At 39.5% G+C, this 23,305-nt stretch overlaps 2 protein-coding genes across 3 annotated transcripts; one reads left to right on the plus strand and one right to left on the minus strand.

The window, feature by feature from the left end:
- Positions 1–4,392: 4,392 nt before the first annotated feature.
- Positions 4,393–8,409, plus strand: parla (presenilin associated, rhomboid-like a). Its single transcript, XM_034105037.2, has 10 exons — positions 4,393–4,497; positions 5,142–5,325; positions 5,422–5,526; positions 5,627–5,750; positions 5,889–5,984; positions 6,134–6,283; positions 7,135–7,205; positions 7,296–7,397; positions 7,688–7,785; positions 7,896–8,409. The coding sequence occupies exons 1-10, from the start codon at positions 4,418–4,420 to the stop codon at positions 8,038–8,040; spliced, it is 1,155 nt and encodes a 384-aa protein (XP_033960928.1). The 5' UTR covers positions 4,393–4,417; the 3' UTR covers positions 8,041–8,409.
- Positions 8,410–8,495: 86 nt separating this feature from the next.
- On the minus strand, positions 8,496–12,817 carry extl2 (exostosin-like glycosyltransferase 2). Of its 2 annotated transcripts, XR_004553835.2 has the most exons (6): positions 12,610–12,817; positions 11,357–11,805; positions 11,165–11,235; positions 10,904–11,019; positions 10,309–10,766; positions 8,496–9,343 (listed from the first exon to the last, which is right to left on the minus strand). XR_004553835.2 is itself a non-coding variant. In XM_034105038.2 (5 exons), exons 1-5 carry the CDS (start codon positions 12,678–12,680, stop codon positions 10,367–10,369), a joined length of 1,107 nt encoding a protein of 368 aa, XP_033960929.1. In that variant the 5' UTR covers positions 12,681–12,817; the 3' UTR covers positions 10,147–10,366. The 2 variants fall into 2 exon arrangements, 1 of the variants encoding a protein (XP_033960929.1); XM_034105038.2 differs by lacking the exon at positions 8,496–9,343 and having other exon boundaries at positions 10,147–10,766.
- Between the last annotated feature and the right edge of the window lie 10,488 nt (positions 12,818–23,305).

Genomic DNA, 23,305 nt, shown 5'->3' on the forward strand with positions numbered 1-23,305 from the left:
TGTGTGTGCATGTGCGTGTGTGTGTGTGTGTGTGCGTGCGTGTGTGTGTGTGTGTGTGTGTGTTTTCCCCAGGGGGGAGTGGATGCAGGGTGTGCATTGTGTTTTGATCTGGATGCAGGAGTGGACAGTTTTGTCAGGAGCTGTTCTGTCACTGTTGTACTCAAACACTGTACAGCAAAAACATGCCAGATTTAAAAATACTTTTCAACCAGCAGGTTTATAATATGCACGGATGAACAAGCTGACTAAACCGTTTTGATTTTTTTTTTAATAGATAAACACATTCCACTATCTTTCAAAATGAGTTAAGTCACATAGCAATCTGTGGAGATCTTAATTCAAAATCCATTGTGTGTTTTAGGCTTATCTTCTTTGACACGAATATGTCCAAATTCAACACCCTTTGCTATTTTTATGATATGTCAGTAAATCCTTGCAGTAAGCTTTCCCTTTTTAACCCTTAATTATCCAGGTGTCAGCGCATTATTTCTTAATCTAACAATTGTTTGCTGACTCAACAATAAGCATTTCCCCCTGTCAGCCCACAGTGAAGATCAGCGTCCTCACACACCTGCTAACCACATGCTGTCACATGGTGCTTTTACCTTCTGCAAAGGCAGATGATATTTAGCTGAGAATCATCAATATTTAATGAATGAACAAAGGATCAATAATCGTGTCCTGAGCATCTGACTCTTTCTTGTTCCTGTAATTTGATTATATGCTGCAGTATAATTCTGACAGGTATTCTGTACTATATTCATAGATAACACTGTGCATTCAGAAAGAACTGTTCTTTTTTAATGTATGCAAAAAGCTCTTCAGGAAGTTGCCTGTGTTAAGTATCAACTCAGTGTGAGATATACTGGGTTTGGTAGTTTACTTCTCTCATATTTTATCAAGTACCCCTCTTATCTTGTGATTTTTTTTAACCCCAAATACAAACAAACAAAAACATTTTGAAGTGTCTCTTAATCATGTAGAATGAGAGGTTGATGCTGTCACACTGTCCTCTGTGGTATTTAGGTAAAATAAACACAAGGGCTTTGCATTGGTGGAGTTATCAGTGTCCTCTTCACACTGCTAAATAGTATACCTCAGCTACGCACTGCTTCCCAAAGGAAGCCAAAATCGCAGACTGACCACAGAGTTTCTAAATCTACGCAGGAAAAAACAGTAAACAAGTCACAGTGTGGTATTATCTAACGGGCCCATTGATCAGTGTCTTGGAAAGCTCACAGTCAGCATTCTGAGGGGATGGTATGATAACGGCTTGAGTTTCCTCTGATGGTACAAAGACTGCTGTTGGTATAAGATGTTCTTAGCCTTTGGGATGAAATAGAAGCCTCAAGGCCAAATGACGTTCAGCATCATGCCTGATAAACAACACAAACACTGGAGCCGGATGTCACAGTTGCTTTATTATTCACTCTACTCATTACAATAACCTTACATCCATACTATTTATTATGCCAGACAAATATGAAGTGTTTCCCATTATCACATGTTATGTAAAATGCAATATTCCTATAATACCAAGATGTCCCACTGCATCTTTTTACATATTCTAGAATGCAACTAGCATGCTTTTTTCCTCTATTTTGACCCAAAATGCAATCTTATGACAAAATAGTATATTTAGTATATTTTCTTATTTGTATGCATACTTTGCAAGCCACATAAAATACTAGAGGAAAGAAAAAGTAGGCAATTTGAAACGCAGCCATAGTTGAAGTATGAATGAGTGTCCTCTACATGGATGACAAGTTGTTCTGATTTTAGACACTTCCTGTCACATGATCGAGGCCTTGCTACCCTGTTGCAAACGCAGACAAATCCTGGCTGGCGTCGGTTCACAGCAAATCGATGAAGGGATCTGAAAGAAGACACCTATGCTGCGGAAAAAATAAAATGCATCACATTGATCAGAACGCAACCTATTTGGTCCTTAACAGATTCAGAGAGAGATACATGTGTTTCTGTTAGGGTTGTGTCGTTTCCTTAAGGTCTGCAGTGTCACACAACCCTTACCTAAATTAAATTCTGCGGCTGCTTAAATATTTATGATACTCACCCTCTTTTGGTCCACTCACCTAGCTTTCAGTTCCTCTTTATGGCCTACCTCGCCCTGTGTTCCCTCCTATCACTATCATCCCTCCATTCCCTGCTCTGCTCTCTCCATCCCTCCTCCTCTTCCTCTCCTCCCACATCTCCCTGTCCTCCCACATCTCCCTGTCCTCCCCTGCCCTAGACTTGCACCCGTAGGATATCATCTAACTTGGCAGTGTGTCCTTGGGTCTTTACAGGGGCAAAGGCATATTGCTCTCCAATTCCTTGTGCACTGTATCTTTGCCTTGGAACCCAACGCTTGCCTGCACAACATCATTGTCTCATAGAAGTGTGATGGTATTAAAATGGCCCCTACAAGATGCATTGTCTGTCTCAGTTAAGATTAATTACCCATCTACTCGTAAACGTCTTTTATTCTCATCTAGGTCTATTACGTCATTTTTCTGTGTAATGTTTTCTATAGCTAACATAACCAGTAAGTCAAGTGCAGGTATTACATTGGAGGGGCGTCCCAGTTACCCTGAAGACACTGCAGTGCAGCCATCTCCCTGTAAAGTCTACCTTCTTCGACTATTTCTGGAGTCACTGGCAAGCTTGTGAGGAGTTTGGAAAACTTGTCCAGATGCCAATAGCAACATAGTGCCATAAATACTGTTTAGTCCAAGGCCTATATTCTCTTTTTTTTCATGAAGACACTGCCAAATGATTGTATTTTTATAATAAGAAATAATTCATCATTATTTTGTTATTTCGACATTCTTAAGAAAATGTGATATATTATCATATTTCTTTATAGTGCATTTACTCTTTTCTTCATCTTTGTCATCATATTCACCTCTTTGCTCAAAGCTTTAACCTTAATTTATTTCTTCCTTTAATCCATCTTCAATGCAGGAACATGCATTTAGATCCTTTACTTACATACAATAATGAAAACATTCTGTTTTAATGTAAGATCCTGAAACTAAAGCAGTTACATAGAATTCAGCCATCTTTAATGTTATTATTTAAAGTTTTACTTTTCCTACGTTGTCAAAATGTGTACTGTGAAAAAGGGTTAGGCAGAGTCAGCATCTTTTGTTCTGGCTATGTCACAGGATGTCAAATACATGTTGTAGAGTAAAAAGTACAATATTTCCCTCTTGGTGAAAGTAAAAGATGGCAAGGGAAAGACACGTATGTGACATTTTATTTATATAAGCGCTTTTCAAGGCTCTCAAGGTCGCCATACAAGATGCACAAAACAGGAACACCAGCAGAAAAACAAGACAATATAATCAATATAAGAACAGAGGATGTGTCATGTGATCAGTGTGAAGATCTATGTTTTGAGACGTGATTTGAAGATGGAGAGTGGTGGTCAGATGTCCGGTGGGATGGAACCAATGAATTCCCTCAGTATAATGTTCTTTCCAATACTGTGACTTCAGTGGCTACACCCCCCCCCCCCCCCCCCCCCCCCCATCTTCCTAATCGGTTCTTTATTATGCCACTAGAGGGAAGTGAAATGCTTTTTATGGATAAACGACAAATGCTGTAGTGTTTGCACAACTCAGAGACCTTCATCTTCTGCTGCATTCAAGTTCTCTCGTCGATTATTTCAGATTCCACTTTTTTGGTCCAGTATACTTAACACTTCCTAGGAGTTTGACTGTTTAGTTTCCAGGAGCTCTAACAGACAAAAGTACAAAAGTATTGACATCAACTACTTGTTACGCGTAGTGGCCCATTTCAGAATCATATAGAATTATGGATTAGGATTTTTAATGCAATAATGTTTTATCACAGCTGATAAAGGTGGAGTTAATTGGAATTACTTGTTATACTGCTGGATGTCATAACCTATAATAAAATATAAATGTGTTTATTTATTAGTGGATTCATATTAGCTAATAATAAAAATATATAAAGTAATTTGTAAATGCTGTGAAATAAATGTAGTGAAGTAAAAAGTACAAAGTAGCATCAAATAGAAATACTCAAGTAAATAACAAATATCTCAAAATTAGTACAATGGACTTCATTTAATTCCATTGATGCATACATAGCTGACATGTAGGGTATACAGTAGGCCTACTGTACAGTATAGGCTACTACTAGTTTAGAGTTGAGAATATAATACTTACACAGCATTACAGTTCTGTTAAACAATTGGAGTAAATACAAGGAGATAACATTATATTATTATTATATAAAACAACAGTTACTTTTTTCAAACAATCCTAAAACGTATCTTATTACACCGAGAGCTATTTAGATGAAACCAGAAGTCTGAGCTTTTGGGCGAGTCCTTGAACGCAGCATTTATTCCAGTGGGACGGGCTTCCGGAAGAAGGTCATCACAAACATGGCGTGGAGAGGATGTGCATTAAAATGGGTAAAAACAGAGTTAATCAGATCCACCAACACGACTTTACGAAGCTCCAGGTGAGCAGTGCTATAACTCTACAGGCGCAGGGTTTGTAAAGAATAAAAATGGCGGGACCATTATGTGTTTGTGTCTCGAGCAGAAGATTACTTAACTGGCATTGTAGACCGAGGTGCAGAGAGCCGTGTGTTTAATTTGTTTACAGAGAAAGACAGACCGTCTGTGTCATTTGTTTCTGTCTGTCATATTCTGGGCTGATCAAGCAGCAAAATGCATACAACGCTTTTTCTACTAACTTATTGTTACCATTACAAATATAAAGCCTACTAAATAAAGATATTATGGTTTTGACCAATAGGCATAGTCCATGGTAAGTCAGGTCATTAGGGCTATTTTCTAAGCCTGAGTGCTCAGTTATAATAGCTACAATTATAATTTTACAGGGCTATTGCTTTATTTAAATTATTAGAAGACAGAACATGTTGTACAATTGACTAATATACTTGCTAACCCTAACTTTTGTTCCTTACAAAAAGTCAAATATGCATTAATTACAGCTTCTCAGTTGCAGGGTTTGACTCTTTTTTTGTCTTATTGATTGTTAAGGAAATACATTTTAGTTTCATTTATTCATTTCAGGGCTGTCAAATAATGTCCCCTAACGTAATAAGGGTTAATAACTGTATCAACACTTTCTTTGCAGAGAGATCCCACACTACCAACAGAGGTACGGTTTCCGTCAGGAAGCCAAACGGCCGGATACAAAGAAAGGAAATGTTGTCCAAAAAACTAAAGTTTCTCCCTCGGAGGCTGGCACTCAATCTCTCCCACCTCCTCCCAAAGTCCCCCGGCCGTCACTCTTTAAACCGCTGATGTTCACAGTAGGGGTAGGTCCTCCAAATATACTAGAATTAGAAAGGAACAGACAGTACTGGGGTTAGGGACGGTTTGAATGTGTTGGATGTTGTCTGACTCCGTGTCAGTTTACAGGCTGCTCATTTGGTGCCGCGGCTATCCTGCAATACGAGACCCTGAAGTCACGAGTCAGGACTGCACAAGATGAAGAAAAGTCCGAACAATTCTCACAGGTGAGGTTTTAATGATGCACGCTGCTGGAATGTATATTACTACCTAATAGGCTGCTCACAGCGACTGAGTTAACCTTTCTTATCTCATGGGGGGTCTCAGGATATGACGTACTGGCATGACTGGTGGAACAAGCTGTCAGGCTTCCAGCAGCAGCTCATCCTCCTCGTGTCCACGGTGGATGACTTCTGGAGCAGTCTCTCAGAGGGACAGAAGACTGTAACAGGTAACTCATGTTGCAGAGACAGATTCATTTAGACCCTGGGTTTATTCCGATGAAATGGCTAGCATCACCATCTTTACATGTGTTTCATAATCTTATATGTTAATAGTCAGGATCTTTCCTTATTTATTTTTTTTCTAGGCATCATTGCACTGAATGCTGTAGTCCTGTGTTGCTGGCGGATCCCTGTGATGCAAAGAAGTATGGTTAAGTACTTCACGTCCACTCCAGCCGCCAGTGAGTATGCATGTTATACCCGTGCTGGTAAAATGTAGAATTGACTTGCGATATGACAGTAAAGGCAATGCTTTTCTTGCATGTGGAAGATGTGCAGCTTTATTCGCTGGCCATGACTAGGTTTTTGTCTATTTTCTTTTTCCCACCAGAAACACGGTGCCTGCCTATGGTCCTGTCCACCTTCAGCCACTACTCCATTTTCCATATGGCGGCCAACATGTATGTCCTGTGGACATTCTCATCAGAAATCGTCTCCATCTTAGGAAGGGAGCAGTTTCTCGCATTCTATTTATCGGCTGGTGAGTCAAATAAAGATGGGATAAAACGGCATTGAATCTATCAAACCCAAATCCATTTTCATCCCTAGCCTAATCTAGTTAGGTTCACTTTCAATGTTTTAGGGCAGTTCAAGTCCTATATAACATCATTTTTAATACATTAAATTAAAAGAACACCATACTGTATCAGGGTGTCCGCGGGGTCTTAACAAGTATTACAAGTTGATAAATCAATTTAGTGAAAATTAAGGCTATTAAAAAGTATTAAACGGCATTTTCCAAGGTATTACATTTCGTAGCTTGTTTTCAATAAGTATATAAATTGTCCAAAGAGGTTGTGTTCTACAGTCTGCCTGAATGTAATTATTGCGTAGGTGTGTAGTGTGATTCTGTGTAGTTTATTTATGGCATCCCGTTGGATTTGACGTCATCTGAGCAGGACATCGCACGCTCACTGCTTGATAGCGTGCGAAGGTCCGTTTACGCCGGTTGTTAAACAACATCGTTATGGGGAAATGCAAGTTTGCGTCCAAATGGTTGGAAGATAAGGAGGAAGGACAATCAATACTGTATATAGTAAATGTGAGGTAGAGTGTGTCGCCAATGTAACCGAAGTGGCGATGAGGTCGTAAAATGTATGGAAAGGGTCTTAAAAAAGGTCTTAAAAGGTATTACATTTGACTTCAGGATTCCTGCATATACCCTGTGTATAGATATCACATTTACTTTTTAGCTAAATTACTAAATATTATTAGATTTGTGTATTGGAACCAGTTGGTAAACGGTCAGTTCGACAAAAAAAAAAAAGGGAAATTAAAGTTGTAACGTTTTTTGGGGAAAAGTGACATCTCAAGTTGAATGTGTATTTTCAGGTGTGATTTCCAATATGGTCAGCTACACATGTAAAACTGCAACTAGAAGTCTGCATCCATCATTAGGAGCGGTAAGATATCTGTTAAAATCATCATACACCTCAACAAAAAAAGATGAACAATGAGCCTTATCTTTGTTCTGTATTTTCTTGTCTCCATAGTCAGGTGCTGTGATGGCAGTACTGGCTGCAGTCTGCGCGAATGTGCCAGAGGCCAAACTAGGAATAATCCTCCTCCCCATGTTGACTTTCACTGCAGGAAACGTTAGTGAAACATGTTCGTATGCACTGCATCGCGTGCTGTCTTTTATGTAGATACACACCTCTAAAGCTTAATCTGAATGAAAAAATAGTTTGGTAATTCATGCATTTAATAGTGAGTTTGTCTTTCTGCTGTAGGAAAGAGATGTTAATCTGTGCATGACACAACAAAAACAGACAAAGTGCAGTGTGTGCGAGTTATCTGTCTGAATGCATGGTTTACAGACAGTTGTTGTTGAGTTTAGTCAGTCCCAGTGTGTAACTTTGGGTTCCTGTCATTGGTCTGCCTTTAGGCTCTGAAAGCGCTGATCGCCATGGATACAGCAGGGCTCGTCCTGGGATGGCGGATGTTTGACCACGCAGCTCACCTTGGTGGAGCCCTCTTTGGAGTGTGAGTGGAAACAGATTGAAAACTCCATAGATTATGTATAAATAATGTTTGGTCGTATCCTGTCCTGCAGTGAATACATTTGAACTGTACCCCTATATCTTCTCCTGCAGATGGTATGTGGCATACGGTCACAAACTGATCTGGAGGATGCGAGAGCCTCTGGTGAAGCTGTGGCATGAAGCACGTTCTCCAGGTGCCGGTGGATCCAGGTCAGGAGGAGGGCCTGGGGTCAGTGGTGGACCTGGACCAAAATGAGACTCTGCCAGATCTGTTCCTTTTTTTTTTTAAACTGGAGTCCAGTTACCCAAGGATATGCAAAGACATTTTTATCAACAAGAGAGTCGGATGTTATTGTGTGCTATTGCACATAGATTTTATTCAAGGTTAGTAATGAGCATAAGGTTATTTAATGGTATTCAGAGATCTGGAATTTGAACAGGTGACACTCCAGATGTTTACTGTGTGGACTGATAACATCTGCTGCCCTTCAAGTAACTCCTTGGAGCTACAAATATGATATTCTGTACACACTGTGAAGACCACTGAGACAAATGTAACATTTGTGATATTGGGCTATATAAATAAACATTGATTGATTGATTGATTGACAAATGGAAAATATCATCCCTCTACCTCCTTAATCTTCAGCCTTCAAGTCCGTTTTTTTTTTTACTGTCCCTATTATTAAAAGCAATTGTATAAAACTGGACAGAAACTGTGTGCGTGCGGTAGTCAGTGAATAAATCAATTGCTGAAATTATTTTAATATATGTAGAGTCCTGTGGGCTGGCCTTATGTCGCTATTAAAACAGGATGACAATCAAAGTTGATAATGCATTTTATTTTATTTTTTAATAAGAGAAGATTAGTCTGCATTGATATAATTCCTGACAAGGGAACTCTTTCTACACTTTGGTGAAAAAGCCGTGAAGTAGCGATTTGTTTATTTCAGAAATGAGATGCTAGTGTTCAGCTCGTTTCCAGAAAAGCTCTTCTCCTAAGAACTCTAAGTATCTCCTATTAACTTATTCATCTACAACTTCTGTTTAGAGAAAAACAATTGGATTTATTTAACAGAGTCACATGATATCCATTGGACATATGTCAATTGGACATTCATAGTACTGTACATAAAGATTAAGTTAGGATGTACGAAATACCTGCTGTTATTCTAGTTCATTCACAAATTCACACTATGGCTGGGTCTATTTTTGCCAGGAAATTACAAAATAACGACATCTTCTTTAAATGGGAAGGGTGTGTACATACATAAGGTTTATACATTAAATAAACAACTATAAATGCAGTAAAACCAAAACATTTGAACTAGACGTCCTCAGAGCTGTAAATCATGGTTACAAACCAGGCAATTTGTCTGCAGATGTAAGACTGACACCTGCTGGCTGTAAAAGAACTGCACTACAATCCACTGAGAGGTGTTCATACTGAAGGAAAGGCAGCTTTGGTAACAGCATACAGATGACCTTATCACATAAGGACGTTTCATCAGACTGGGCCATGAGTAGAACATTCAGATTGTCCGAAATCCATGATTGTCCTGCAGGTGCAAGGGAGAGACTAAACAGAAATGCAAACAAGCACAAATATTCTCATGGGGACCATTTTTTGCTGTATTTCACCCTCTTCTGAATCATGTATTCAAATAAAAAGATTTTGTCTCTTAACACTAGAATTGCTGTATACCTAAAACCGCCAACGGGTCAAATGTACCCGCTATTGATTTTCAAGGTACAATGTTCTTTTATTTATCATACAGAACAGTGAGTTTTGATCGCACAGGGATGAAACTTATACCAATAGAATCTGTGGACTCTCAGCTTTTCATATGATACAGTTTGTGCAGATAACATGAAGTATAAAATATCGCTAAGAGTGCTGATTTAAAACGCTTGGTGTGAGACTTGTGTTTTGTTTAGGTAAAAATCTCTCCAACTATAACTATCAATCTATTTGTAATGTTCTGTTCTATGGACATATAATTGTCTACATAAACAGATGACGCGGACTACTTCTCTCAAGTCACGTAACCTGCACACATGCATTACGTCCTCAACGTGAGCTCAGTCATCCAAGATCTTGTATTCTCCAAGATGTTACACTATCTATAAGTCTATCTCTCTCTCTATCCATCTATCAATATATCTATCTATATATATATATAAGGAACCGCAGTAGACAAAAGGTGTTGCTATAGCGACACGTCATGTTTACGCTGCATTTTCTATGAGTTAAATAATACCCGCTGGCGGATATAGGTATAAATGGCGATTTTTGGGCGATTTTTTTAAATCTGACTTCATATTAACAATTGTTAACAACAGAGGGTGATACATAACACACTTTCAGGAAAAGTCACGAACTGGGAGACTTTAATATGTTATTGAAAACAAGTTACTTACAATAAAAAAACAGCTGCGGGTAAAATGTACCCATTGGCGGTTCTAGTGTTAAACTTGAAGTAGAGTTTTCTAGATGTGCAGGGATCAGAAGAGTCAAACTTACGACTATTACTTGAGTTGATCTTCTTTCAATCCAAAACAACCAGCAGTGACGCGGCTCCTCAACCTCTACTCTTGTGATTGGCATAGCTGGGAAATCCAAACTGGGAGACCATCAGGTTGGAGAAGCAGAGGGGCATGAAGCCATAGATCTGTGTCAGCCTGTTGAGACAGAAGGATCTCTGCAGAAGGTGTTCGGGGCGATGCCACATGCCCTCGTACCCGCTGCGGGCGTCCTTTTCCAGGTTCCGTAGGTCCACAGGTTTGACAAAGACCCCAGAGGGTTTGTTAACGCTGCCTGTGGAGTGTTTCCTCAAACACAGCGCTACAGCAAAGTTCATGGCGATGTCGTCACAGTTCTGCGTTTCATCTATCAGCGCATGCACTGCTGGAGGCTGGTCCTGGAAGAGCTGCAGGTAGCGACGGTGGAAGAAGGCAGCACCAACTAAAATCATGGAGTATCTGCAGTGAGGGGATCAAGATAACCATATTACAAAAGGGCCATCCACATCATAGTAAGATTAACCAAACCAACAGCTAATATTATGCATTTTGGGAAGCTTGAAAAACTATGATAAGTAGGAAAAAGCACAACTTACTTGTCACCTCCACCTGTTTCTGGGTCCTGCAGTTCAAAGCTGCCGTAGCTGTACACTCCTCCTGGTGTGGAGACATGTTTCCGTGGGACAAACCCAACAATCTGGTCTGGAAATTGCTGCAGATTAGAACCAAAGACAAAACCGTTAATGCTGTACCTGTTAATGCCACAACCATTGTGTAAGATGCAGTACCAGATAATGCCGATGCATTTTAATGTACATAATCAATTATCAAATTAACCCAAATGTAGAGTTTATTACCTTCCAGACAGAGAAAGCAAAACTGATGTCAGGAACGCTGACCAGGGTGTCGTCATCCAGCATCAGAACAGCTAGGGATAGCAGAAAAAACTAAACAAACAACTCTGATTTTTTTTTTTTTTTAAAAGGCACAGAATTATAGTACAACTACCACTTAACATAAACAATATGCAAGCTGGAAAATATACTCACCATCAGTTTCAATCTCAGGGAATGGTTGTAGTCTGTTGCGCATTTGATTGATGGTCTGCTCCTTGAAGAGCACAGGGACTGGATGGGGCCCCAAAGAGTTCCATAGCTTTAGGGGTGTCTGCTCCCCAATGTTGTTCCAGACTATAATAATCTTCTGAAGATGAGGCACTGCCTGGTAATGGTTGAGGAGTTTGAGCAAAATGTCTGTGCGGTTGTAAGTTTGGATGATGATGGTGAACCTCTGCTCGTCCTCTGTGCTGTCGCCATGGCGGCCCTGTGCAGGATCCTCCTTTTGTGATGTTGCTCTGCGTAGCACTCCCAGGACGCCAACGCCTCTTTGGTCCTCCGCAGGTGGCAGCAGAGCGGTCAGGGAGGCACCAACCAGGAGAACCAGCAGGATGGGACAAATCAAGTAGGCTCGACGTAGCCCCATGCAGCATCTGAGGACCCTGCATCAGAAAGGAAGGGCATCCCATTACAGTTATATCCAGGTTTGGTTCACACTGAGACAATGGGATCGGGCATTCATTTTTATACATGTATCACAATAAAAGGCAACAACAGAGAAAAGCAATGCCACATTTTGTATGCTCTATTACAAATATAAATATTACAAGTCTCAAATATTAAACACAAAATTGAAAAAGGCTGGTCTCTGAATAAATAAATAAACCGTTCAATCTATCAATCAAAGTAGACAGATATTGTAAGTTTCTACTAAATGATACTAAAAATGCTGCTTCTGTTTAGGATGTCCAAGAACACTAGCATTTAAAATAGACTATGAGTAACACACGAGACAGGGATGCTTGTATTTATCTCTAATGCAACTGCAACTTATTTGTGTGGAATCACTTTTTCACTGGGTTTATCAAATGGACTTCATGAGGCGTTCAGAAAACACTGGAACTTTCAGAAGTAACTAAATGTCCATAGCTTGGTAAACATTGTCGTCAGTAAACTGAAAACGGTAGTAAGTGGGTTTATTTTCTTTTAGTGAGTCCAAGAATAGTTTGTCAAGAGTGCTCAAGAACCGCTGCACATAGGGAATTTGTTCTGTTAGCAAGATTGAAATGATTGTTTACCAAACAATGTCTTGTATGATGAAACCAGTTTCATGTTTCACATACAGTATGCCAGTATTATTTCTGTGAGTTTAGTTTCCCGTACTACCACATGGAAGAGCTATTAAATGGCATCATAGATAGTAAAAGTAATATCACATGTAGGCTATTCCCATAACTCAAACTCACCTCATTTTGTTGGCAAAACCCAGAGCGTTCGCTTTACATGGTCGCCATGTTGACAGTGTTGCCAACTCCATAGTAAGGAAAGTAGCTATTGGCTGTCCGAAAGTCGCCAGAGGTCCCTAAATGACGTCATCGCCTAATTTGCATATCATGTAATGGTGGTAAAATAACGTTCCACCCGGTTCCACCCAAGCCCCTAGGAAGTGCGCCGGAGTCTGATGAGAATATTCGTGCTGGTCAAACGGCGGTACTACACTTCCTTTAGGTTGCTGGGCCCGGAAACACTTTTTCCCATTGACTTACATTGGGAAAGAGTGGTCTGTAACTCGTTGGATACTTTTTTAAAAACTAAATAAACTAACTACCCAGTATGAACGTTTGTATAGCCCTTATTAAAAACATTCGTTCCTCAAGTTGTAAAAATTTACTAATAACGTTATTCTGAGAGTTATTTCTCTCTGCATTATGGACACGCATCTAACCCACGGGACCGCGCCCCCCTGCACGTTCATGTTACGTGTTCAGCACTTCATGCGTTTATCTTCTTTACCCATGGATGCACAACAAGAACGGACCCATATCGCCTTACTGCCATCCCACGGAGCTGTAATAATGGATATATTGCACATGTTTGCTGTAATTCATCATTTGTAAAATATTATACTACATGGGCTGTATGATGTAAATCTTGTATTAAATAAAGTTAATATTACCGACGTAGATTAACGTTCCTGTAGCTTCTTATTGCACTTGCAATTGTTTTAGTTACTTGTGGGCTACTTAACATGAATAATCACAGTTACTATCCTTTTACTCCATCACATTTCAAAAAGAAATAGGCTATTGTTATTTTAACTCCACCACAGTAATCCATCATCAGCTTTACTTTTTAGATAAAGTTTTAACTCACAATTGATCATAACAGGCTTCAACATATACATTTTTATATATTACCAAGTGGTTTCATGTAAAACCCACACAAGTATCATGCTAAATGAAGCTCTGTTGCTTGGATATCACTAGATCCTGATGTCAGCGTAATATAAAAGTACATAACGATTGATGTGAAATTTAGCATAATTTACTAGCTAGCCGCTAGCTGCTAACTGCCGCCTCATTAATATAAATCCAGTACCATGCTGTCATGAACGCGGTGCTGTTGTTACGTGTACGCAAATTCACGTGCTTAATGTGAACGAGCCTTTTGGGCGGCGTGGTTAAAGTTGCGCATGCTCTATGGCCCATTCCCAAACCGCCCCCTACACCCTACCCCTCCGTTTGCGCGTTCACGCGGAGGGTCCGCCATATTAAGGGCTGTTCCAAAGCAACGAGTGTGGAGGGGGAGTGGGCTATCAAGCCCTCAAACAGCGAGGCTGCAGTCGAATAGTCCAAAGATCAGCTCCTAAATTCTAACCCTATCGTCTATTCCTTGACCTCTGAGTGAAACGTCACGGGGTTAAGGGATAGTGGACAGGAGAATTCAAAAGGACTTAGGAGAAGAGACTGCGGTACTTTAGAGAATCCGAATGCACTTTCACTATCCGACGTGTTTATGATGCGCCAGCGGACGTCATGAATGTGCGTCTGCTGCTGTGGGGGAACTATGGAAACTACAGTTTTCTATACAGCGGACTACAACATGGATGTTTAATAGTCTCTCGTCTCGCACAATACGCGTCACCATCACGTTAGCAAATTTCACCTGTTTCTTTCAGAATGAGAATAAAAGTATAAAACGAGGTGACTACAAGTCTGGACACGTTGAGAGCTGTACATACACGAAAGGGGAGTTAGTCGGTTCTGTAAGAGCAGCGGGACCGGCTTTACAAGATGTTGGTGAGTAATATGAGTGCAATGTGTAACGTTAATGTCAGCTAGCTAACATTAGCTAACAAGGTACACTAACGTGTTTTGTTTCAGTAACTAGTGTTCTCCTTTAGAACTTCGTGGTCTGTGTGTGCTGTGGATAACATTAGTGTTCACAAGAACAAGGTAAACTCCCGTGTTTTGTTTTAGTTGCTCTTCAGATTGAAGCGGCCAGTTTTATATCGCCTATACAGGATATGCTATACTGTATGTGTGATCTCCTTTTACATCTCGATGTGTCATTTGAGTTTATTTGCTGTGTGTAGATTCAAGGATTTTGGTGACATGAACATGACCATCGCGGAGGCAGTCCAGTTACCATCCTTCTGTCTCCGTGAGGAGGGTGGGTCATATATCACCCATACTGGCACCAGGTCCAAGGGCAGCTGCACATCACAGACCGGAGTCTCTGCTACTTTGTTGTGTGGACCACGAAGGAGGCGATCATCATCCTCATCCCCAAAGACCCTGCATGGCATGGAAATCTCCTCCTCCTGGAACAATTCTACACCCAGCATATGCTCCCTGTGTTGGCCAGTAGAGAGGAGGACATTTAAATAAACATACTCTTAACACCCTCAGACTCTGCGTTGTGTTCCGTATGTGCGATGGGTGTTATGCAGAGGGGAGGAAAACAGGACACAGCAGATTGGGATTGTGGTGGAGATGCTGAGCAGTTATTTAATTGTTGCATGTAATTATTATTATACTGCGTGCTTCTTAGTTATTCCATCTTTTGCTGTACATACATTGTATGCAACTCTATATTTACTTGTTATCTACCACACTTCCTTCTACATCATACACCATCATTATACATGATGGTGTATATAGGATATATATATTTGTATACATTACATATCTGTAAATTGTATAATTTAATTTTTTGTATTTGGGATTGTTGGAAACGTCTTTTTGATCTCTCTGTCTATAAACACAAACTGAGTAAGATTGACAATAAAGTTGACTTTGAAAAATATATATATTCTTTATGAAAATAGTTGCCTGTTGGCGAAATGAATCCAAATGAAACGTTGGACTGAACTACAACTACGCCTTTAAATCTCTACGGACTGTTCTTCAGTGGGATGGCAAGTTCCTATCTTTAAACATTTATTAGTTTTTTCTCAGAACAGATTTGATTGAAGTTAATTTAACTTTGCCGACCATGTAAGGTCATTATTAAAAAGGTACAATCAATTTGTTTAGGGTTGACTAAAATAATGATAAACATTTCATTTGGATAATTTACTGACAGAATAAGAAACTCAATAATGCTCTACTCACCTGTTCCTTTTTATAAAGTGAAACAGTTGAAACGATAGATTTTTAGTAAACTTAAAAACAACCTTCTCCAAAAGCTATCAAGGAATATACCGAATACTTATTTTAGAACTTTATTACATATTATTTGTGTGAGGGAAATATTTTGTTTAAGTGTTTGTACCAAAAAGCATTTTGTGTTTCACATAGGTCTGCCATAACTTAGAGCAGGGGTTTAAAGGTTTAAAGGTTAAAGGGTTAAAGGTTCCGCTTTCCTGTTGGGGGACTGTGACTAACTGCCAGAAGACTTTAACAGACTGTCTTTGTCTCTGAATCCATGTGTTTTTGTGATTATCGATCAGAAGACGCGCGAAATAGAGGCCCCTCCCGGATTCTCCGGTAGATCGTCTGTGTTTTCTGTGTAATGCTTCAGTGAGTTGGAGGGTTTTCTCATAGCATGTTGTGTAGACGCTTTGAGCTCACTCACGGCCGTTGGCTCTCATTAAACTCAGTGTTTGATATAAAGCGGACTCCAGCCTCCATTTCTTCCATCAACATTGCTGAGCAGGAAGTTTCTCTCACAGATTGGCGTCACGAACAGGCACCTTCAGATCTTTGAAACATTGGTGAGTACATTTCTATTTTGAGATTGACTCGCCAGCGTTTGAGATCAACGGTGTATTAAAATTACCTGAGAGAACTGAGCTGCTGCATTTTTTTTGGGTTTCTCTACTCATTTACATTTGGAGGCTAATCTATAACCTCAGGAATCGGTGTCAAGGGGATATTGTCCTGGCCGATTTCCCCGTGTTTGTTGCTGGGACAGGTGTCTACGAGCAAACACGGCCTATGTGAAAACTATGAGAATATTTGGGGCTAATGATAACCTAGGAATATCGAATTTCATCGATCTCCTCTGTGTGTGCTTCTTGGAATTAACTCACCAGGCAATTACACACAACAAATATTCAGAGAAACTTTTGAGAGATGCACCAGCAAAGTGGATTTTCTGAATTAGAAGCAATGTCGCAAGATTTGTATTTAAACAAATCGCCAAATTTAGGAGTTTTCAGAGGATAAATAGCATTTCTGCTGAGGTGCCGATTCTCCGCCCCCTGGGGAGAGCTGCACGTAGAAAAAAGGAGCATACAGCATTATCCGCGATTATTGACACTTTTGAACTAAAGAAAGTGCTCAATGTGTGGTTTGAGAATGTTGTATGAATTGCTGAATTTGGCTGTGTTTGCTGATACACGAGAATTATGAGTATTGAGGGCTCTCATAATTAATGGCCCCTCTGAAAGTCTCCCTAATTCGGATTAAAATAGGCTGGAAGAGTTTTTGTCAGGCTGAGTTGTTGAGAGTTTTTATGTTTGTTTGTCTAACTGCAGTGTTTGTTTGTATAATTGTTTCGTGTTTGTTTGTCTACCCGCCGTCTTGTGCATGCGTTGTAACAACTCATAATGAATCAGTCCACAGCCAGGGTAAAATGAACTAAAACTTCAGTTATTTCACCAAAATTAAATGACTTGAGAGAAATAAAACAATAATGTAAAGATGAAAAGCTCAAACAGCTCAATGTTGTATTATTTGTTTCATTTATTCTTAAATCTATGTATTATATGGTAATAATGAATAATAAAAAAACGTAATGTATTGAACACATTCCAAAACAAAGAAGATAAGACAGAACCAGACTCAGACATGAGGACTGGCTTATCTATAGCCAGTTGAGAAGCACTTGAGGTGCTCGGCTCTGTGAGGCCTGATGTACTTATAGGGTTCTGTTTTCTTCAAGGTTGTGTCTTCCTAGTCGAATGTACTTAATGTAAGTCGCTTTGGATAAAAGCGTCAGCTAACTGCAATGTAGTCAGACAGTAATTGAAACTTTTGCGCTGTTGCTGCAAAATGAAAACCTTGTTGATTGTCTGTTTCCAACTGGCCACTGGAATCAGATAATTGATATACGTTGAAGTTCAATTACAGTTTAAATATAGTTTAACATTCTTTATTAAACTGTTTCAAATTATTTCTAGTACAATTGGTCTATACAGACATTACTACAATCCTAATAGTTGTCAAATACTGAGCTTATGAACAATAGAGTAAAGGTCGCTGGTTAAGCCAGGATCAATATACTTGTTGAGGTTTTATTGTGCACATAATAAATGTGTTTAGATGAATTGAGCAATTTTTTAAAGGAGTATAATGTTGCAATTTTTAAGATAAGTAATTGCAGTTCAAAGGTAGATGTTTTTTTTCTCCTTCTCTCGTTCACGAGCACACAAAATAAATCATAAACATTTCCAAATCCGAACAGACAGAGAAGTAAACTAAACTATTTTGCTCTTCATTTTTAAATGGGATTTTCCGCTACATAACAGAAGACTTAATACAGGACTTAAAGAACGTTTTAAAGACAAGTCATGGAGAGGTTTGCATTTTGGACGGAATCTCCCCTTTCCTCTGCTCCTAAAATCCTGCACCCGAGGTCAATCACAGGCGTGACCTTTGGAGGGGCAGAGAATCTGAGCAAGACCACAGAGCGACCATTGGGGGTTTTATGGCCTAAAGGCACAAAGAGGAACATCTGGCTACCCCCAACCAAACAAACACACACACACACACACACACACACACACACACACACACACACACACACACACACACACACACACACACACACACACACACACACGTGTAAGTGATTTACAGTTACTAAATCAGCCTACTATCACCTAAAGAACATATCTAGGATTAAAAGACTAATGTCACAGCAGGATCTGGAAAAACTTGTCCATGCCTTTATCTTCAGTAGACTGGACACTGCAATGGTGTTTTCACAGGTCTCACTAAAACATCTATTAGAAAGCTGCAGCTGATTCAGAACGCCGCTGCTCGAGTCCTCACTAACACTAAGAAAGTGGATCACATCACTCCTGTTCTGAAGTCTTTACACTGGCTTCCTGTGTGTCAAAGAATAGATTTCAAAATACTGCTGCTGGTTTATAAAGCACTGAATGGTTTAGGCCCAAAATACATTTCTGACCTCCTGCTAAATGATGAACCATCCAGATCTCTCAGGTCTTCAGGGACTGGTCAGCTTTCTGTCCCCAGAGTCAGAACCAAACATGGAGAAGCAGCGTTCAGTTATTATGCTTTTAATTGAACTAGTCATATTTTAGACCGCACTGTAACTTTTATCCATGTAACTTCTCCTTTTTAATGTTAAATTGAACTATTCATATTTTAAATTGCACTGTAACTTTTATCCATGTATTTGTCCTTTTAATGCTTATTTTATTAACTTTTCTTTTAATGCTTAATGTCTTTCATTTTTTGTAAGGCACTTTCAATTGCCTTGCGTTGAAAGGTGCTATATACATCTGATGGAGATGGATAGAGGCATTCATTTTAATTGTAGCAGTCAGTTTGTGGTTCTGGCAGCATTGTTGAGCATTTTTCATAGATGTGTTTTCATGCCTCTGTGTAAGGCTTAGTCTTTCTATCTGTATAGCCACTGGTGTAACTAAGTTCATAAACTCAACAGGGACTATACTTGAGCACTATTTTGAGATACTTGTACTTTATTTGATTTAAATGTTTTGACACTTTATTCTTCTACTTCTACAGTTCAGAGGTACATGGTGTATTTCTACTCCGCTACATGTATTTCATACCTTCAGTTACTTTGCGGATCTGGATGAATTATGTGAAATATAATCAAGTGTTAAATCAGACTTTAGTTCCACCTGGAGTAAATCCACAAGCTACCCTGCAGTCTACAAAGTACTTCAGACTAGCTGCAGGTCTACCAGATCAATCATTATAAAACACATCATATATTATTCTGAAATGGACCAATCTGCACAATTCTATTTTGATGAGAATACTTTTCTACTTTTACTTGAGTAACATTTGAATGCAGTACTCTTGCTGTAACGTAGTATTCCTACACTCTGGTACTTCTACTCAAGAACAAGAGTACTAAAGCTAACGTTAGCCGGAAAGGTTTTTCAGTTCGCTTCATGCTGAAAATGAAATAGGACCCCACGGTTTGATGATTGATAGGTGTGGGCTGTCTTCCATTTTTCACACACAGGACAGTGGGGGATATCCACCCTTATCCACAAATGTAAAGTAGTTCACACAGCCTTTTTCCTCTGTGAGGAGCAGCAGGTTCAGCTTCATTTAAATATGTCGTGTAGTAATACTGTCGATGGATTTATTTTTCATCTCAAGAGAGAATGTGTATTTTATGTTAGTATTTCAAAAAAATCCCCCCAGACAGCGCCGCTGCGGGGTTGGGTTTTCAGCATGTCAATTTTGTCACACAAATGTGCCTTTTTATTTCATACAGTTCCATTTGGATTGAGACAGAGAAATAATCCAAACCTCATGCGTGGCGTTTCACCGTCAAGGGGGCGATATAGCCATCTGTATGTCAAATATGTCTTATATGTCTTAAATGACATGATGAATTGGAAATGGGGGACCCTGATGTAAACAAGACGAAAGTCTTTCTCTGGTCTGCATCCCCTTGACAATTGTATTTTTGAGCTGTACTGTACCCAATATACAAGCTGTTAATATACTTTTCAATCAATCAATCAATATGTAATTACATTTCAAATACTGATTTGAGCCCCACCACTGTATGAGTTAGCCCTACCATAGATTACCCAAAAAAAAAAAAAAAAAAAAATACTCAGGAGCTGATAAGTCAATTAATTGCTTATCATGACAGGCACACAATAAAACAGTGGAAACAAACATGTGTTTGACTTTCATTAGTGAATGAAACTGTGTGCCCTTTTATAGTCTGTGTCCAATATTGTGCATTTATATATATATTATATACATATCCTACATATATGCTAAGGTCCCGCTACTGACACGATAGCAGTCATTTCGTGCGCATGTGTGTAATTAAACCCATGATATCGAAATCTCAATCCAGCCAGGTACCCAGAGTTGGCAACCTTGCCCATGCCCCAAATAATATTTGTATTGCAGATCTACATGAATCACACAAATGACCTAGTTTGGATTCAAAAGGTGACAAGTTTGCATACCTGCTTGTCATCCATTTCATTACAGAGCTGGGAAAATGGTGTATTGATTAGATTCTGATCCGTGCAAGTCCTATTTGAACTGACTTTAGTTTCTAATATTAATGATAATTTGATTTCATCCCATAAGTAATTATTTAAATTAACTCAACATTTCACATGATGGATTAGTGTTCCACATTTCCCCACTAATTTCTTTTATGATTGAGCCACTGGTAAAGAGAGACATTGATGATCCTGTGTTCCGTTTGTTGTCTATGGCTTCGGACGGCTTCACTAAAAGTCACCCAGCTCTGCCCTACTACAGACAGGCTGTGTGCAGTCACAGAGATGCTATGGCTGCGCTACATGACATTAATGGTCTGGTCCGAGAATGGACACCATTTCCTGCTCCCAGAGAGAATGACATTCCTCAAACTGAACTTTACAGCCGTTGATACTGTCTCACATGGGTCTGCTTCCCCCCACCGAGCCATGAACTGAAAGCTTGACGTCTGCTCTGAACACTTGGAAGCCTCCCTATCACACCAGCTCCAAACCCTTGGGTCAGTCAGATGAGTCAAACGGCTTCACTTGGGCACAGGGGTCAGAAATATGATTCTCGTTACCACAGAGTGGGTTTGTTTGTTTTTTAAGGCTATCCATACTGCTATGCAGAGGATGCCTGCAGGTTGGCAAGCTGTGAAAAGCCCCTACCATTTTTAGTATAGGCCTGTTGTCAGGGGCCTGTTACTGTCTACTACATATATTCACATTATATAGACCATGAGGCTGCACGGAGCTTAGGCTAAAAATACAACCATTCTGTTCTGCTCTAAAGATTCAATTTATAGATTCTATATCAAAATAGTTTGTTCTTATTGTTTCCAATGATAACGTCACCTTAAGTGGAGGAATGCAAACCTGTTTTCAAATGTAAGGTTTTGAATTTGTTTGACATTTCTCAGTAAAGACACCCTCAGACGCCCACTATCATTCATGCTATGCCTTCAGTGGTGACTCAGATGTTAAGGGGGTTGAAGCTGTTCCTCCCAAATCAGAGATGCTTTGTTTTTGTTTGTTTTTGTTTTTTTTCAACAAAGGTGTGCATTTCCTGCATAATATATGGTTCTCACAATTGTTTTTGTTAGTTGCGCACAGCTGATACTGAGTTTTCTCGATGAATAGCTTATAGACGATACCATGTTTAAATAGACTCCTACGTTGTTATTACATTATGTGACATATGTAAGAAAAGGGAGGGGAGAGTCAATTATATTTGAGTAATTGATCTCATATTGAAACATTCATTTCTCAAACCTATGTTTATGGAAGAGGAAATGTACTTCTGATAAACTAATCTTTTATCAAACGGTAAATGGTGAATTAATATAATATTTAGAATAATTGAGAACGGGTTATATCCACAGGGACTAGCTCACATTTAACTTAAAATAACATTTCTCTGCTTTGGACTGATGAGTATATGATTCTTGCATGTTAAATGACTAACACAAACCTTACATGTATGCATGTGCATGTGTCAGGAAGGCTCCCAAATAATTCTGAGGGGCCTATCGTATTTTTGTAACTGAATGATAATGTGCTAATCCATTACTTTGAGTTGTCTGCACTCAGGAAAACATCCCTATCAAGTGTTAACCCAATCACTAGGACAGCTCTGAAGGTCAAGGGTCAGAGAGAGAGGGTCACACCCTCTGGCTGCAGAGAGCACCCCCAGCCACGGGCAAGGAGGCACGAGGTCTTTCGAGATGAGAGGATTCTAATCTTCAACTTTCTGATGGGATGGGATGCTTCTTCATCTTTCTGCTCGGGGGGGGGGCCAAACAGACAACTCTGCAGGACGAGCGATGGCTTCAGAGGCTCCATGGTTCTTGGAAGGGCAGATTTCTTCCTAACCTCTCCCATCACGGGGGTGGCATCTGGATGTGCCACTTGGAATAGGCTCTGCTCTCAAGCAGATAGCAGAAGGAATGCAGGCAGATGAGCCTCTGGTTCACTGGGAGATCATAAAGTGCTCACTGAATGAGCCACAAAAAGCAGAGCAATTGGGGGGTTTGAAATATGGTGCTCTGGTGAAGAAGAGTTTTGAGCCAATCAGCACCTCAGTGCTAATCTACAGTATCGGGATGCCTTCACACACCAGACATTCTGTGTCATAAAGAGAGGAGGAGAACGAGTCAGGAGGACATGTTCTTCGAGCTCTTGTACAAAGATAACATTTGAATTGAATGACCAGATGATTACAGATGTACAATTAATGATTGTTTTTATATTTCCGATGAACAGATATGTGTTACATAGTGGTGACAAATATATTTTGTCAGATCAGATTACACTTTCACACTAAACAAAATAAATTAATTGATATTTTCAGATTGATAATGTATTGAACAATAAGATATTTCTAATATTATAACAGACAATGTTACTATCCTTAATCATTACCAGGTAAAATGTACAACGAGGAAACCAGATTACCAGGTTCCCAATCCAGG

This window comes from Pseudochaenichthys georgianus, chromosome 17 (genome assembly GCF_902827115.2).
Source record: "Pseudochaenichthys georgianus chromosome 17, fPseGeo1.2, whole genome shotgun sequence".
Taxonomy (NCBI): Eukaryota; Metazoa; Chordata; class Actinopteri; order Perciformes; family Channichthyidae; genus Pseudochaenichthys; species Pseudochaenichthys georgianus.

Excerpts from the sequence above, each read along its gene's own strand:
- extl2 (XM_034105038.2), bottom strand. The coding sequence starts at position 12,680 with ATGGAGTTGGCAACACTGTCAACATGGCGACCATGTAAAGCGAACGCT. Across the intron at positions 11,236-11,356 it reads CCCTGAGATTGAAACTGATG|CTGTTCTGATGCTGGATGAC; the intron begins GTGAGTATATTT and ends TGCTATCCCTAG. Across the intron at positions 10,767-10,903 it reads GAAACAGGTGGAGGTGACAA|ATACTCCATGATTTTAGTTG; the intron begins GTAAGTTGTGCT and ends CCCTCACTGCAG.
- parla (XM_034105037.2), top strand. The coding sequence starts at position 4,418 with ATGGCGTGGAGAGGATGTGCATTAAAATGGGTAAAAACAGAGTTAATC. Across the intron at positions 5,751-5,888 it reads GGGACAGAAGACTGTAACAG|GCATCATTGCACTGAATGCT; the intron begins GTAACTCATGTT and ends TTTTTTTTCTAG. Across the intron at positions 7,206-7,295 it reads TGCATCCATCATTAGGAGCG|TCAGGTGCTGTGATGGCAGT; the intron begins GTAAGATATCTG and ends TTGTCTCCATAG.